Source organism: Aspergillus affinis, assembly GCF_023601865.1.
Source record: "Aspergillus affinis strain CMG 70 chromosome Unknown NODE_54_length_210522_cov_88_772862, whole genome shotgun sequence".
Taxonomy (NCBI): domain Eukaryota; kingdom Fungi; phylum Ascomycota; class Eurotiomycetes; order Eurotiales; family Aspergillaceae; genus Aspergillus; species Aspergillus affinis.
The window spans coordinates 14,173-31,735 of NW_026515835.1; the positions used below are offsets into that span (position 1 = coordinate 14,173).

General features: G+C 49.3%; 5 protein-coding genes across 5 annotated transcripts; 3 read left to right on the forward strand and 2 right to left on the reverse strand.

Moving 5' to 3' along the window:
- Positions 1 to 211: 211 nt before the first annotated feature.
- KD926_008368 (putative secretory lipase) lies at positions 212 to 1,690 on the reverse strand (the record flags this gene model as incomplete). Its single annotated transcript, XM_053101086.1, has 1 exon — positions 212 to 1,690. The coding sequence occupies one exon, from the start codon at positions 1,688 to 1,690 to the stop codon at positions 212 to 214; it is 1,479 nt and encodes a 492-aa protein (XP_052955259.1).
- Positions 1,691 to 2,376: 686 nt separating this feature from the next.
- KD926_008369 (germin family protein) lies at positions 2,377 to 3,198 on the forward strand (the record flags this gene model as incomplete). Its single annotated transcript, XM_053101087.1, has 3 exons — positions 2,377 to 2,516; positions 2,575 to 2,717; positions 2,771 to 3,198. The coding sequence occupies 3 exons, from the start codon at positions 2,377 to 2,379 to the stop codon at positions 3,196 to 3,198; spliced, it is 711 nt and encodes a 236-aa protein (XP_052955260.1).
- Positions 3,199 to 4,118: 920 nt separating this feature from the next.
- On the forward strand, positions 4,119 to 10,308 carry KD926_008370 (ankyrin; the record flags this gene model as incomplete). Its single annotated transcript, XM_053101088.1, has 2 exons — positions 4,119 to 4,251; positions 4,319 to 10,308. 2 exons carry the CDS (start codon positions 4,119 to 4,121, stop codon positions 10,306 to 10,308), a joined length of 6,123 nt encoding a protein of 2,040 aa, XP_052955261.1.
- Positions 10,309 to 11,568: 1,260 nt separating this feature from the next.
- KD926_008371 (uncharacterized protein) lies at positions 11,569 to 15,175 on the forward strand (the record flags this gene model as incomplete). The annotated part of the gene is made up of 4 exons (XM_053101089.1): positions 11,569 to 13,422; positions 13,503 to 13,840; positions 13,898 to 14,161; positions 14,209 to 15,175. The coding sequence occupies 4 exons, from the start codon at positions 11,569 to 11,571 to the stop codon at positions 15,173 to 15,175; spliced, it is 3,423 nt and encodes a 1,140-aa protein (XP_052955262.1).
- A 272-nt stretch (positions 15,176 to 15,447) lies between these two features.
- KD926_008372 (cytochrome P450) lies at positions 15,448 to 17,144 on the reverse strand (the record flags this gene model as incomplete). The annotated part of the gene is made up of 3 exons (XM_053101090.1): positions 15,448 to 16,400; positions 16,464 to 16,848; positions 16,908 to 17,144. 3 exons carry the CDS (start codon positions 17,142 to 17,144, stop codon positions 15,448 to 15,450), a joined length of 1,575 nt encoding a protein of 524 aa, XP_052955263.1.
- Positions 17,145 to 17,563: the final 419 nt, after the last annotated feature.

Sequence of the window (17,563 nt, forward strand, 5' to 3'; positions counted from 1 at the left end):
ATTTTTTTTAACACGATAGCATCTTGGGCAATGCTTAAAATTCTTGAATATGCCAAAAATGATTTCATAGAGTCTATATACCGCGTAAAAGAAGAACATGTAACCATGAATGAACACTTCAAGCACAACGACATCAGAAGTCTAAACCAAGTCGTCTCGCACCGCAATCAATCACACCCAATATTCCCTATTCCTTCTCTACTGTTCGAACCTACAAAGCAGTCGGCAACTCATAAGCCCACTTAGGTTCACCAGCCCACTGCAAGAATGAATTCCCAAGTCCTTGGTAATGATCCAGAGGCAAGAGGCTGTCCAGTCGGGACTCAACACAGCCATGCTTAGTCAAAGGTTGGTGCTCAAATCGATCTTCGATCCACCGTAACCAGCTCTGCTGCGCCGCGCTCATAGCAGAGAAATGACTTCCTTCCGGAACAACCAAGACTTCTAAATCCCCGGGATACTCGTTGCATGTCTGTTTGGCGATAGTCGTGGTCGTGTTGAACGGCACCGTCATGTCACCTGTTCCGTGGACAAGAAGAACAGGACCATTAAAAGGCATGTGTCCAGGGTTGGCTAGCTTTTCGAAGTCTTTCGCGTAGGATGTTACATTCCAATCAGGCTTCAAGAGCAGCTCATCAGGGCCAAACATGGCAAACGTAACCATCTGGGACCCTTCGACCTCGTTAAGGAGCTTGATTCTGTTGATTCCTAACGGAGTGAACCAGTCGCTGAGGTTAAAAGATGGATAAATCTGATCAAGATCTTTGGCAATCCAGGCGAGGAAGCCGGAAAACGCAGACCCTAATGCGTCCGCTGGAGGCGCAGCAAACACAGCACCAAGGTAGCCCTTCGCAACGTCCTTGAACCTGGAATCATTCCGAGCGAGGATTTCAGACAGACCCCAAGCAACTGCGCCACCCTGACTATGGCCCATGACGACATAATCGGTGGAGAGACGCTTGGAGAAGGATTGACGAGCGGCCCGGAGAGCGCTCAGAGCGTCATAAGCACCGGCTTCGCGAACAAAATACTGGTGTGGGATGTGAGTTCCGTCCCAAGAGGAGTCCACGCCAAGACCGGCATAATCAGGGGCGATGACTGCATATCCGGCCTTGGCCAGCGCGAATGGCACAATGTCTGCATAGAACAGGTCACGTTGCGTCGAAGGAGCTCCATTGGCGTACCAGCCAGAGGTCCCGTGGGTCCACAGGACAACAGGAGCAGATGACCCAGAGGCTTCGTTTCTCCCGCGAATAGCCCGGGGGTGGTAGGGCCACAGGATGTAGGCGGAAGCGGGAACCAGAGTACCGTTTATATCGGTCGTACTATAGACGATGCGGGACATAGCGGTCCTTGCGGGGATGGAGAATGGTGAAGGATCGGTGAACTCTTGAACTCTGATTGCTTTCCCAGGCTCCGTGGGCCATTGGTCTTTGGGGAGGTTCTGGATGTTGTAAAAGTCATCCTCGTGTGCACCGCCGTTTGCGAGCTGAGACCGGTCAAACTGGATGATGGTATTGATGATGGTTTCCATGTCTCCGGTGAGGTTGGCTAATTTGATCTGTTCGTGGCTGAGCTCGAAGCTAGAATTCCATGCCGTCGATTGCGTTTCTGCAGCTGAGATGAGCTGGCCTGTGGCTAACTTACTTCCCACAAGCAGCGAAATAAGATATTGAAAGTATGTCACCATCTTGTGTTAGAAATTGCCGACGATTGATCTGATAGACTTGATAATTTGGAAAAGCGTTTAATGATCATCCACAACGGAATTCACTCATCTTGCTGGCAGCTTTATACTCGAACCCATCGCGAACAAGTTGGTATATCCAGAAAGATTCAAGAATCTCACATCATATTATGCTATGACTGGAATAAGAATGACTGTCTCAAATCACCACCAAGTTGTCAATACCCCTGGTTTCTAGAAGGAGTTGCGCTGCCCGGGGTGAGCCTCCAAAACAATACAGAAGGGATCCACTGTCGAGATACGCAAAAGTGGGTCCCACCCGACTGCCGCGTCGTATGACTAATACGCTCGATCGGCAGTGTTTACTCTCCCCGGTTTGAGGCTCTGGTCATTCAACGTGGCTACCGTCGCAGTCGTGTAAGCTGGCCCTACTCGAGGCCAAGAGGCTGAGCAGTGCGTATGCCAAATACTTCGTTAGCCGACCAGCAAGGCTGAAGCATACCAATATTTGTAACCCAGCGTCGCAGTGACTTGAACGATGATGTCCAGAAAGGGCAGATTCATGAGTATATAAGGACCTCAGGGATCCAGCTTTTTGGCTCTTCATCACTCAGTAAGACCAGGCCATAAATACATTCAATACCACTATCTACCAAAGCCAAATCAATCTTCCACAGATCCCAGCCATCATGCTTTCCCAGACTATCGTGTGCTCTATTGTCGCGGTGATGTCCGCCTTGGCCCTTCCTGCAAATGCAGCCCCTCAGCAAATTACCAAGCGCTCAACCGCCGAGCTCAGCAAGTCTGCTCAACTGAAACTCGCGGACAAGTAAGTATCTTAACGGTATCCTCAAACAGAAAGCAAAGGATCTAATTGAGATATCCAGCTCCGCTGAGCGTTACAAGCTCCTCCCAAATGATGAAGACTTTGTCTTCAAATTTGGCTCAGATGCCTTGCCGATAGCCACCAGCGAGAACTTCCCAGTCCTGACTGGCACTGGCGTCTCTCTCAGTATCGGGGATTTGCCAGGTACGCTGGCACCCATCTCCCTAGTCTTTCTGCCCTACTAACCGATTCAACAGGATGCAGCATGAGCTTCGTCCACCTCCACCCTCGGGCTACCGAGCTCTTCTCCCTTTCCTCTGGACATGTCTTGTCCGAAATGGTACCCGAGGTGGCTGCCGTTGATTCCGAAGGCAAGCAGCGAACTATCCGCGTGGAGCTCGAGCCCGGAATGGTAACTGTCTACCCAGCCGGCTCATTCCACGCGCAGATCAACCCGGACTGTGAGCCTGCTAACTTCACAGCTGCCTTCAACTCGGAAGAATTTGCCGTGGGACTAGTGGCCAAGCAGACGTTCCTTTTCAGCGATGACGCTATTGCTCGTACATTTGGACAGAGTATTGCGGGTGAGGATATCGAGAAGGTTCGGGATGCGATCCCCACTGATATGGCCCTCAAGGTTGAGCAGTGCTTGAAGAAGTGTGGTAAAGAGAAGCGCGAGGCTTGATCGATTCGATGGTTAGCTGTGGTATATGGTGGAGTGATGGAGATGCTTCGAGGGGATGTCAGTAGTTGGCTGTACTAATCGGTTGCGACTTTTAGAAAGAGGTGGTGCTCATAGAGGTTTCATAGAAACATTTCATTTATGGCGGAACTCGGTTGAATTAGTTTGATTCTCTCTGTAGGGCATCCGTTCACACATCTGTATCCATATTGCACTTTCTTAGTTTACGTCATTTGAGCTTCGCGGAAGTTAAGATATATAATTTCTTCATTCACTATTCCATAGAAATCTACATTTTGCCTGACCATCCATTTGAGGAGAGAAGGAAAGCGATTTTCTGCAGTTACACAGTACCAACGATATTAACTAGATTTCTATTCTCTGTTTGTTACGGGCTTGGCAGTGAGTAGGTGCGCTTCTACCCGCCAAGACCGTTTAGTAGGACAGTTACCAACTGAGCTACTAAAAAGACCAGAATACCAAGTCGAAGACTTGGTATGCGCATCGCTCTATATAGTAGGCCTTGGTCAGTTCGTCACACTGTTTTGGTTGGGAGGACAAACAAAAGCACGGACATGTCCAGCATCTTGGCATTCACCGCCGATCGGTCAATCATTTCTTTCTTTGGACTTAGGTGATTAGTTTTTAATTGGGTGATTCACAGACACGCTCGAGACATATTCTTGGTTACTACGGAGTAGCGAAATAGACATTCATATTTGGCGGTAGCCATAACTTCTGCTAGGTATACTTTTGTCATTTTTCCATCATACCTACAAAGAATGCGGTGGCTGCGAAGAGTGGCGAGATGAAAATTTTCAAAAATGTCTTAGAAGTCTGACGGATTGGGCCAATCACATGGCCAGGATATGCATAGTGTTGGCATGAGTCAACTAGCTACGCTCATGACTAGTTAACTTTTAATGCAAGTGACACTCTTCGATAACGGCGAACTTTTCACTGTTTTCTTCTCAACAACTCCTTCAACATTACCGATTACCATGTCTGATGAGTCTGAAGACGATACGAAGGACTATGTTGTGATCCCCCGTCCTGGTAGGTAGTGTTGACATTTGACAATCTCCAGCCTTCCAGTACCTTGTCGCTAACGGAAGGCCCACAGGTACCAATGTCAAGGACCACGGCGAACCGCCACATGTTGTCCAGGAGATCAAAACATGGCTATCTCCAACCGATACGGCTTCGCCAGCGAGCGAGTATCGTAAGCATCTCAACTCCCATGCGACTGGCACGGGAGAATGGATTCTAGAGACCGACCAATTCTGTCGATGGAGCGAGACCGACGAAATCGGCGACCTCTGGATCAGGGGCATTCCAGGAAGTGGCAAGTCAGTAGTCGCGGCCAGTATGGTCAGAAGGTTGCAACAACGAGGAGACGCACCGGTCTTATTCTTCTTTTTCCGAGAGATCATCGAGGCAAATCGAACGCCACAGTCACTGGCACGCGATTTCTGCCACGGGCTGTTGGGTCATTCTCCCACGCTTCAGTCGATGTTAGAGAAATTGAAAAGCAAAAATCGGGACGTGCAGGCGGTCCCATTCAGTGAGCTCTGGAAATGCCTTTCCTTGGCTCTGGCTGCCATGCCCAAAGTCTACTGCGTCGTGGACGCTCTAGATGAAATGGAGTCGGGCCACGATCAATTTTTGCAGGACCTCCTCAACCTGGGGCGAAAGTCACCGAGTTCGATCAAGTTGCTCTTGACCAGTCGTCAGTTGCCACATTTGGAAAGACATCTTGGAGGCTCGTGTCTTCTTGATCTTCGGCTGGATCGCCGGAACGTAGACAGAGATATTGCCACATACATCACCCAGAGGCTGGAATCCGAGGTCAACTTGACTGAAGAGGAAGCAGAAGAAATCAAAAAGGCAATATGCGACCGAGGAAAGGGTCTGTTCTTATATGCACGCCTTGTCACCGATCAGCTACTTCTCCACCCGACGACCATTGTGTCCCAATTGAACCAACTACCAGATGGTTTAGGAAGCATGTATACGAATGTCTTGCGTGATCATGCTACTCGGTCTCAAACCACAGCGGAATTCCAGCGGTTGGTTTTGGAATACATTGTATACTCAGCGCGACCGCTGCGTTTGCTGGAACTTTCAACCATGATCGACTCATTGCCCGATCGCGGTGGCCTCTCCATGGACCAAACTGCCAAACTTGCCATCCGTAGCACATGTGGCCCTCTGTTGGAAGTCTGCGAGGATGGGGTGATACAGATCATTCATCACTCACTGACCGAGTTCCTACTTAACCGCGACGTGAGCCACATCCAGCAAGCAGCAACTGAGAGAGAATTTGCTGTCCTTGATCCCCAGGTTGCCCATGAGCATATTGCGCGCGGTTGTGTGAATTATGTTACTTTTTGCTGCATCAGCGAATTGAACCAACTCACTAAGAAAACATTCCCTGACCCCAGAACCCTGTGGCAACGATACCCTTTTCTTCAATATGCGGCAAAAAACTGGCCATACCATGCTGCTAAGTTCAATCCAACAGAAGACTTTTTATCTTTTCTGGATGCATTCTTCGATCAATCTGCCACTTTCAAATCGTGGCAAACGCTGTGCATTTACCTAAAACCAGTTGAATATAACGACTCGACTCCTTTCCATGTGGCGTCACACAGTGGTCTACATTCTTATGTCGAGCATTTACTTGCGAACGGGGCAGATACTGAAGCCCTTGATGGATATAATCGAACGCCTCTTACCCATGCCGCTATGCAGGGACATGCTGGAATTGTGCAGACACTCCTCAACCACAAAGCTCGTTATGACTTGGTTGATGATGATATGATGGCTCCCATACATTACGCTGCAAAGCAGAACTACTCAGAGGTCGTGCGTGTTTTATTGGCCATGGGAGCACATCCTTGTGCTCCGGTACAGGCAAAGACGCCAATGAAATCAGGCGCTTACAGGGGAACGTATGGCAACCACGAAAAAGGAGAAACACCTCTCTCATACGCATGCCGACTGGGTCACTTTCAGACCTTTGAGGAGTTACAGGGTTATGTTGACCCGTCGACATTGCGCCAAGGATTCCTTCATCTTGCGGCTCGACACAATCAGCCCCATATAGTTGGTCTTCTTTTGAACCACAAAGAAGTGCGCCGCGGCATTGATGATTACGATGACACAGGAAGCACAGCCTTGTATACTGCTGCTAAATATCAAAATGCCGAGGCAGTTCAAGAGTTATTAGAGAATGGGGCCGACTTCAACATTCGATCCCTAGACAAGTGCTTAAAACGCGATAAATCTAGCCTACCACAGGAAATGGACATACAGCAGATTGGTTTTACACCCGTCCACGGTTGGGCGCAACTCTGTGAAAACGACCATAGGAGAGGGGCCAACTGTAATAGAAAGCGTGAGGTGCTAGAACTTCTCGTCAAGGCAGGCTGCGATGTCAATGCTACTGACCACAAAGGACGGACGGCACTTTCTGCGTGGGCTGAGTTCCACAGTGACAACATTAACAAAAAGACCGCGGCCTTTGTTTCTGCGCTTCTTGAAAACGGCGCTGATCCTTCGCTAGAGAACCTACATGGAGGAACCGCGCTTCATGGGATTAAATGGAATACCCAGCTGGAGGAGTCCCTGAATTTGTTTGTGCAGGCTGGAGCTGATATTAATGTCGTCAGGAAAACCGATGGGATGACACCGCTTCACATAGCTGCCAAAGAGCGATTTGCGTTAGATCCGATGATCTTTGCGCGACTCAAAGCCGATTTCACGAAGCAGGACCTACATGGCAACACCCCTGTACACTATGTTTGTCAGAATTGGTGCAGACCACACGTGGTGAAACACGAGGAGTCGTGGGTCTCCTTGAGTGACTTGAGCATCCGGAATCATGCCGGACGGGCAGCGTTTTCCGAGTTTCTCGAGCATTTTTCGGGGCAGGGTCAACACGAAGACCTGGGCCTTTTCCTGAAACATGGAGCAAATTTAGAGTCTCGGGACCATCGTGGTCGCACGGCTCTGCTCACGTTGCTCTCTAGCGTAACTAGCCGTCGACGGGAATACATACCTGACCTCTTGCGGCTCGGTGCGGATGTAAAGGCGAAAGACTTTCAAGGAAAATCAGGTATGATGTATCCAATTCCCAGTGGTCGCCAAAAGTTAACGAAGATAGTCTTACATTACGTCGCAAGCAGTAACAGCATTGATGGACGTGTCGAAGACAGAATTTCGCTTCTGAAGATGCTTATTGATGCGGGAGCCGATATCCACAGTCTTGACCATGACGGTAATTCGGTCTTTCACGATACTACACTCTCCTTTTGGCGAGCGGCAAGGTTTAACATAGAGGCTCTCATTGAATTAAATGCACCTCTAAATCTGCGCAATCATCAGGGAAGAACTGCCCTTCACCTTGCTGCTGCAAATCCTAACACCGGAGCAAGGAACACCACAAAGCAAGGGTTGGTAACATGGCTCGAGTTCCTGCTGCATCCCGAGCTGGGCTTTGATGTCAATGCGCGAGACTATGAGGGCATTACTTCTCTACACCTTGCAGCTGCCACTTCCGACTTTAATACCCTGCAACTGATAGACAAGGGCGCAGACATCCACGTAAAGACCAACCAGGGACGAACAGCTCTTCATGACGCTGCAGAAGCAAGACACTCAAATACCGTAGGCCTCTTGATTGAGGCCTACGCGGCCCAGCTCTTAACCGTGGATGATTTAAGCATGAAGGGTCGAACAGCGCTGCATGAGGCTGCTAGATCTGGGAGATACGAATCAGTTAAGCTTTTACTTGATGCCGGAGCGCGACCCGATGTCTGTGATAGACACGGAAGAACACCGTTGCATGCCGCTGCCGAATTCGAAAAACTCTCAACTCCGAGCAGGAGGAGGAAGGTATATGAGTCTACGGAAACGCATGCTCGAAAGCGCCCGGACGACAAGATCGAGAAGCTCGAAGATGTCGGGCTTGTGATAAGCAGCGAAGAAGACTCTCTATCAGCTCGAGAGATTGTACAGCTTCTCCTTGCTGCTGGTGTCGATCCTGCCCAGCGAGACAATGATAGCCGTACAGCGTTGGACACAGCATTATTTCTTGGCTCATTTGATGTTGTGGATGAGTTAACAGCATTCATGGCTCGGACAAACAGTTCGACTGATGATAGCCAAGGATTGTTGGCTGCAGACCCCATTGGAGAAGCTTTATTGATCTCTTCTCGTGAGCGCTTGTCTAAAGTTCTCGACACAATGCCAGGGGATAATCAGGCTGTTCTAAAGCGCGTGATTTCGACTGGAAATGTGAGGCTAATGGAGGAGTTCCTGCGCTCATCCGATGTTAATTTGACTGAAAATGATAGAACGTCAGCTCTTCATTTTACTGCGCAATGGGGTTGCTTGTCGATGGCACGGTCTTTGTTGCCACACATCCAGAATTTGCACTGCGTTCTGCCGTCGCTTCTTGACAGTGCTACTCAGCGACATCTGTGCAACATTGAAATGATGAAGCTGCTGATACAGAGTTCTGTGAGCATTAGTTGTGACAAAAATTGCATCATTTCTGAAGGAAACTGCAAGAGGTTTGACTGCTCCGTTGCCCTGCATAGACTCGCCACGGGTAAAGAGTGGTGGTACCCTCGAGCGCTTGCCATATTACTCGAGACAGGGGCAGACATTGAGCTCCTTAACCAAGGCAAAACCCCATTACAGACTGCATTACGGGCCGGAAGACCCGATGCGTATGAAATCGGTCCCTGGTGTGATGAGGCCTTTGACATATTGGTCAAGTTTGGGGCAGACGTCAATGCTCCTTCAGCTAAAAGTCCAACGTCACCACTCGAGGACGCCTTAGAGTGCAAAAGAGACATATCACTTGTTCAAATCCTCTTGGATCACGGTGCATCAATCACAGACAAGCCCGTGGTAGCTTCCGCGATAAGGGCTCAGAATACCGCGGCGTTAGAGCTACTGCTGAAAGCGGGAGCTGATCCTAACGTCATGTACACAACCAATGAGTTCTATCAATCGAACAAGCCCGAGACGCCACTCAAGCAGGCCTCTGGGAAGAATGAGGCACTCATGGAGATTCTACTTACGTACGGCGCAAACCCGCATCAGCCCCTTCACGACGGGACATCGTCCGTCCTGCACGAGATCTGCTCTTTGAATGCCCGGGTAAACCCCATTATCAAAGCGGGCCATAACATCGAAACAAGAGACCACAAGGGCCAAACGCCTCTTTTACGAGCCTGCGTCGTTGAAAGGTACGAATTTCGTCTCGCCAGAAGTGCACGGCACGGAGAGGGTTCCGCGATTGAGCTAATTCGCGCTGGTGCCGACATCAACGCCGTCGACAATTCAGGATCAACAGCTCTTCACTATGCCATCTGCTACGACTTGTATAACATCGCCGCAGAGCTTTTGAATCGCGGCGCTTCCCCCACAGCACGCAATAACCATGGCCTAACGCCTCTTCATTCTGCCTTGACTGGCCTAACCAATCTTTCCGAACCCCAGGAGGAGGACTACCACATGCCTTCTATTGAGCTGGTCCGAAGGCTACTCGCCGAGGGAGCGGATCCACTCGATCATCTCCTGGACGGCAGAACAGCGTTACATTGCATAATCCCAGCATTGATGCAACACGGCGAGGAAGACAGATCAGCCAGAAAAGCCCTCGGCAAGGAGAACGAGAGCGATGCTTTATTCCTCGAGTACAAAGCACTCTACCAGACCTTCATCGACGCAGGATGCAGCCGCGAAGCTCGCGACAACGAAGGTAATACCCCCATATTCGCATATGTCAGCAGAATAAAATGTTATCATACCGACGTGGAGGATCGCATTGCACCTGATCTTGATGACATGCGGGATATCTTCGCAGCGCATGATATCCATGCTGTGAACAATGCTGGAGATACTTTGCTGCATGCGATTGCCAGTCGAGAAGAAGATTGGGGAGATCTTCAAGACCACGATGTCATGATTTTCAAATTGCTGGTTGAGTTAGGGCTGGATCCGACGACGGAGAATAAGGATGGAGCTACGCCGTTGGATGTAGCTGATGCTTGGGGACGGGATGAGATTTTGGCATTATTTGCTCGGGATGATTGAAATGAATTTACGTTTGTTTGTTTGGGTTTCTGGCATTTTAAACCGGGCCATCCTTGTTAGTCGAAGCATGATATATTTCTACATACAGATTGCATGCGAAGTTGGCCAAAGATTTTCCAGACTGCGGTTTCTTCTGAATGTGGAATGAATACTTTTCGCTGGAATTACTAAACGAGCATTAAACCAAAGGGTCACCTGGCTTACGGCTCTGTGTATGTGAAGTATCAGTGTGTGTTTCTTGCGTGTACTTCTTTGGTGCCTGAGGCTGTCAGGCATCCACAATAGGTAAGGCCTTTGGATGTTTGGGGTGCCTGAAACGCCAAGCATTTCGCTACACCTCCATGATGATAGTTTAACACATTTGAAAGATCTGACGGTCATGAAGTTGGATACGGATTATATAGCCCTTAGAAAAGAAGCCGCGTGTTGGCCGTTTCTCTAGGCGTAATTGCTAGTAATGTTACCCATAGGAATATCGAATAATGAAGGTCTGATTCTTTCAATCTAGCTGCACACGGTGGTTTAAATACATGAAAAATTAATAAGCAATCTAGCCTGAAAAAGGCAACTAGAAAAGATATAACTTTTGAACCATGGAAATAACAGAAAAATCTGCATAATCCTCGGGGATCGGTGTTACCAATACCGATATCCGGAATAGGAAGGTTTCCTATGTGACTAGCGGTCACATACGGTTGACACCGCGTCAAACAGTATTATCTTGTTGAAGAATTGCTGGATGTCCTCTGGATTCATACGGATGGACTTTGTTGTTGTGAGGGGTCGCGCGTTTTGCGTCGCGTCGCGTCACGGGAAGATCCGATAAGCCAGGGCGGAAGGCGGTGATGGCAGAGGGCAGCGCGGCAGATTAACTGACCGCCTTGCCATGTGGTCATCTGTCAGGGGAATTGTATCATAATATCAACCTAGAACCAATTATAGAGGCCCGTCTGAGACCCTTCCCATAGGACAAGCAGGCGAAACCGATCTCTCCGACCGCAGTGGATGTATCATATTCTACTCAGCAAATTGTCGTTTCGCCAAACCGTCCCCACGCGTTTCGATGATAAATTCAAGCCTTGACGTTCTCATCAGTTCCCCTTCAAACAACTCCTACGAACGAGGGTTTGCAGAAAGCAAAAGAGAAAACCACAAAGCACTCTTCAGCTTGTTGCTTGCTCCAAACCAAGAGGTCCGCAGAGAACCAAAGACTCCGAAAATGGAAACAAAAGACGATGGACTGACTCCAACAGTAACCCAATGGACGATACTTCCCGACAGTTGGCCGGCCAGGCATATAAAAGTCTACACGAGAATGCTTGGCTCAATGGCCTCCACATTCCGGACGACGAAATGGACGCTATGCGCAGAGTCCAGAATACTTACATCGTGCAGCTAGATAGCTCCCCGGACATGGGATACAAATTCAGGATCCATCTAATCTGGGACTATGATAGGATCTGGGGGATGTTCGATTTCGGGTGGAGTCGAGGGGTGTTCTTGATTGATCCAGGTCTGAAGCCAATAGACTGCGATGACGACGGCCAGCTTTTGCCATTTACATGGCGTGGTGTGAACAAAGCTTCTCCAGAGAATCCCTACGGTTATGAAGCTGAAGCAAAGGGAGAGATCTGCATAAATGCGTTGGAGGAAACTCTGGAAGGTTTCTTCGGGTTCATGGCGGGTAATGGCAGCGCCGGCTCTGATACAAAGTGTGCTTTTCACGCAAAGCGACATTTTGGACCGCAAGTGGTCCCCAATTCCTTGGAGAACATTGTGAAGGAATGGAACGATTATTGTCCTGATTTCAGGAAAGAAACAGTGCGCCAGAATCAGCCAGACTCGGCTTTGGCAGAGTATCTTGAGATCAACAACCAAGTGGTGATCAGAAAACCCCTACAGGCCGCCCTTGACGACATTCAGGCTACCGGAGCATTTATAACAGGTGGCAGCCAGGAAACTGCTGTCAACCCGGGTCTTCATATTTCAAATGTAGGCAACATCCGGCTTCCTATTTTCGCCGAAGAAGCAAAAGCGATCATCAAGTCCTGCCGGCTGAGCCCCTACGGAAAGGGAACCGAAACCCTGGTCAACGAATCGGTGCGAAAGAGCTGGCAACTTGACGCCGATCAAGTTTCTTTCCAGAACCCCCAATGGAATGCGGAGGTTGGCCGTTGGGCTCACAAGGCGGCCACTGGTCTCGGCCTTGAGAAGTCTGCAGAGGTCAAGGCGGAGTTCTACAAACTGCTTGTATACGAGAAAGATGCTTTCTTCTTGTCACACCAGGATTCGGAAAAGGCGGATGGGATGTTCGGCACGCTCGTCATATCCCTCCCCTCAAAACACGAGGGTGGGAATGTGATCGCCTCTCATAGGGACAAAAAACTGGAATTTGCAACTGCGCCAAAGTCGGAATTTGGCTATACATGGGCCGCTTGGTATGCTGATGTCTCACATGAGGTCAAGCCCGTCACCTCTGGATATAGGATTGTTCTCGTTTACAACTTGATCCATCGTCCGTCCGCCGCACTCTTGCCATTTCGCAGCAACAAGGCAGAGTCTCTCACTGATTTGCTCAAATCTTGGGCTCTGGGCGCCAAAAGGCCCGGGCAATACCTCGATGGCTGGGATGAGTCTGACTTCCGCGAAGCCTGTCCACCAGCCCTAATCTATGTTTTCGAGCATCAGTACACCGAGGCAGAACTGAGTTTTGCCCGCCTCAAAGGAGTTGACCGACAGCGCTTTGCAGAGCTACAGAATGCTTGCCAGAAAGCCGACTTTGTCATTCTTCTGGCCAACATTGAGAAAAATGTGACTGGTGGGGTGGACGAAAGTAAGGGTGATTATTACGGTGGTTATTATGGCGGCAGTGATAGTGATGGCAGTCCTAGCGTTAACAGTGATGGGGTTCACAGCATTCAAGACATGACTGAATGCAGTCTTGAGCTTTCACACGTTGTGAATGCTGAAGGCCAAGTAGTCGGAACACATGTACCCTTTGTTGAAAACATGCTGGTTCCAGCGGATGTTTTTGACCGCAGCCCGGATGACGAGGACTTCGGTGGTTATACGGGTAATGAGGGCGCCACGACAACTCACTTTTACAAACAAACTGTAAGTTTCGCGATACGAAAGCTCAAAGCTTTCCTACCTTCCTGCCCCTGTCCACAAAATGGTCTCACTAACTGCTATAGGGTATTTTGATTCTCCCAAAAGAATTTGATTTCCTGTTTCAACTGCAAAAGTTGAGGGGTAATGATGATGAGCTTCAACAGGCTCTTAAGCAAGGCCACCGTGTCATAAAAGAAAACCCCAATGATACGACGACCAAGGAACGTCTAAGGCGGATTTGCAGAGTCGCGCTTGAGTCGACATATTTGACAGACTCAGTTATGGAAATCGCTTTTGAACTGGATGACATGCCGCTTTTTTGCCGGAGCATGGGCAAGTTCAGGGGTCAATTCTCGATCCCTCAAAGCTCTCAGATTGCCAAGATAATTTTCCATCATGGCCTGGACGCCATTTGCTCTGCGTAAGCCAATGATTTAACGCAATGTGCTCCTCTCGAATCGACTAACTTGTCTTGCAGACTAGATGCTTATTTCTCGAGAAAGTCCGGATACATGTATAAGGTTCTCTCGTTCAGTGAGCAAATAACCTCGATATCTCGATTGGCCGCAGAATTTCAGTCGATTTGTGAGAGACAGAACCAGAAGCCATCAGCGGAAGTAACGCAGTGGTGGAACGGCAAACTGGATACTATTCTTTTGACCGAACTTAAAGGATTAGAATCCGAAGGTCCCATTCTGGCAGAAGCTTTGAGTGAATCCCCGGCACCTGGATTTCTCCAAAAGTATGTCACCACTGCTCGCAAATGGACTCGAGCGCTGACCACAACAGATCCGTCACCTTCCTGGAGACAAACATGTTGCAGAAACCGTTAATCTTGTCATTCATTGTCTCGGTTCATGAATTCTCGAAAACAGGAAACATAGACAAGGGCGAGGTGGGTCAAGCGATTGATCGGCTGTTCCCAGCGGTCATCAAGAACTTTAAGGTGGAAAGCACAACGCCTTTGGATTATCGAGACATTTATCTCGATTGGTCTCTTCACGCCCATCCACAGACTTCCCGGGTGTCCCCGGACTGGGTAATCAAGCTGGTTAAGCTAGCGGATGCCACAAACACCAATTCCACGGGAATTATGGATAAACTCGTCGAGTATGCGGGAAACGTCAAACAAGATGACACTGGAAGTACCTTCCATGAATTCCTATTCCCCATTGCTGGCGGCATTTCCGAACACATAGCAACGACAAAGCGTCCCGTTTCGCCCGGTGAACAGAAATTCTTCACGTGGTTCCTCAAAGCTTACTTGACTGGCTACATCAAAATTGCGCCTCCACCACCGCCTGACTGGAAAGAGCGTACTACTATCCGCTGTACCTGCGATGACTGTGGTTCCCTGCGCCGATTTATCAATGACATAGATGCTCCAAGCAAGGATTTCGGGATGGCAGAGAAACGCAGAAAGCACCTGGACCAGCAAATCGACAAGTCCTACTTTTTCACGAGCACCATCAAATCAGGTACGCCGCATAAACTGCGTGTCGAGAAAACCAGAGCCCAGGAAGTTTCCAACTACCTTGGATGGATCAAACGCGCACGAGCCGGGCAAGCTCAACTGGACCGGTTGTCTCAACAGGGACCCCTGCAAGATATTCTGGCTGAGAATTACAACTCGATTGTCAATCACAGGAACCTCAAAGTACCGGAGAACTTGCCCTCGTCCCTTTTGAGTTTGACTCAAGAGAATCTCTCAAAGGGCCGAAGCACTGTGCCGCAGAAACGTGGTTACCGAGGCTGAGAATGGAGTGATGATTCTCATTTGAAGGACCCGTGCGCATGTATACAAATGTTAGCATTCATAGCGTTGCGAACTAGCTACAATGAGTTTACATTAGGACACAAATTGATCGACATGTCGACAAGATACGACAACTATCTTCAGGAAAAGCCTACTATCTGATGCAAATCTATGAACCATTATGTTGCGAAACATCAGCTAAGCTCACACCGAGTGTCAATGGGGAGGGCTATCTCCCATAAACAGCTTAGCGGTTGGACAAATTGCTGTCCTTAACAGAGTGCCTTTTTCTTGAGTCGAACTCTCCCGTTCTGAGGAGGAATTTTCAAATCAGTGATCCACATCGCTGGCGGCCGCTTGCCGCCGTACTCTACCGGCAGTTCAACCTCGTAATGCCTGAAAAGATACGCAAGCAGCATTTTCAGCTCCACCGCGACCAAAAAGCGACCGGGACATCCATAGTTCGCGTGCCCGAAAGCCAGAAACTCCGACGACGTGACTGCTAACCTCTTCCCGTCGGGCCCAGCAAACCGGAAAGGCACGAACTTCTCGGGCTCGGGGTAGATGTCAGGATCTGTCTGGACCGTCCTGGCTAGGAGAGACACCGTCGAGCCTTTGGGCAAGGTGTAACCATCAGGTGTTTTGAGACCATCGACCATCACCTTTCGTGGCATGCTGTGGCTCACTAGGGTGTTGATTCGGAGTGACTCTCGAAGGACACTGTCTAGCTTGATCAGTCGGGATGCGTCATTTCTGGTCCAGCGAGGCTCTTCTTGTCTGGCTTCGCCAAAGACTTCATTCAGTTCCTCCTTGGTTTGCGATATCGTTCCGTATTCAGCGTCTGAGTCTAGCATATCAAAAATCACGTGCGGAGAGAGCATATACGGCTGTACCGCGGCAGCCAGCATGAAGATCATGATATGAACCGTGATGAAATGGAGATTGAGATCGGGGCTATTGTTTTCGTAGAGATGTCGCATGATCTTTTGAAGGAAGTCTTGTGGTTCCCCTTCCGGTCCTTCTCCATTTCTGAGCCCCCTGAGACGCTCCTCGTACGTCGGGCGCAATATGTTCTTCAGTTTTTGGACCACAATAATTCGCGGAAGTGATAGAACGCGACCGATGAATTGATGAAATATCTCAGGAATGGGTTTTAGGACTTCACTAATGGGAGTGATGACCTCCATAAATATGAGAGTCCATCGGAGAAATCTTGGATCGGAGCCTATTCTCGCATTTAGCATTAGCGTGACGCGCTCCACAAGCAGCAGCAACATGCAGAACGTACAGAGCGGAGATCCCACGATATATCGGGCAGTGGACCGAACGAGGATATGCTTGATCGACTTGGCAAGGTTGACCTCAGTCCAGTTCGTTTCGTCACTGCCGAACATACTGAGTATGCTCCGTTCAAGTTCCTCCTGGAACCGCGGGATCTCAGTGTCCATGAAGGAGCGGATAGAGCGCTTCAGAAATGCCGAATGCCACTCTTCGGTAAAGTACCTGGAGTGACCGACCGTCCATCGGGCCTGGACTGTTTCTACGATTGCTTCGCGCGAGCCGAGGACATTTTGCGGCTGGGCCAGCATCCATCGCATATAACAATTTGGCAGGATGACCATCGTCCCGAAACTCTTATCCGGAATCCGGCATGTTCGGCCATGTTTCAAATGCTGCTGGATATTAGCGACTGGGTTGTCATATTGAGAGAGGGTTGAAAAGGACCGCTCACCGTATCATAAGCCTCTCGAAACACCTCGTTGGCGTTGAAGAAATATGCGATGAATGTCGACAGTGAGAATCGCTTTTTGCCCGTGTCCCTCACCAAAGGGATGCCAGTATCTTCTTGTAGGGTGAAAGAAAGAATGAACAGGACAGTGAGAACCAGAACTGTGGAACATAGAGGGATGGGAAGCTCGCCATCCAGACGCAGTCGCATCGCCTGGATGACATCTGGAACTGTCGACATGCTACAGCAGAAGACGACCAGTTTATTGGGATGATGCAAAGGGGGGGGGAGCACAGGAACACGAGAGCAGGCCTAAATGAACCCGTGCAGGAACAGTGTGATTCCAGCTTATTCCGGGTTCAACTTGCTGAGAGCGTCACCAACATCGTCGATCCATGATCTCGCTAATCGCCCTACTCGGCGACTCCATACAGATTCTCGGGCCCAGGCCGATGGTGCAGGATCTTATGGTGGAGACCGAAAACCACTGCCAGGTGGGTCCCGGCTGAACAGAAGCAATTTGTGGCTGCGGAAGATGACTAAACTGCTTATATCATCGCCTTTCTTGGCCGATTGATTCATTGCAGTTTTATTGCATTTATACGGCATTTTTCGGGACAGTATTATCGTGATATGTCGCTTGTTGTGGCGATCAGGAA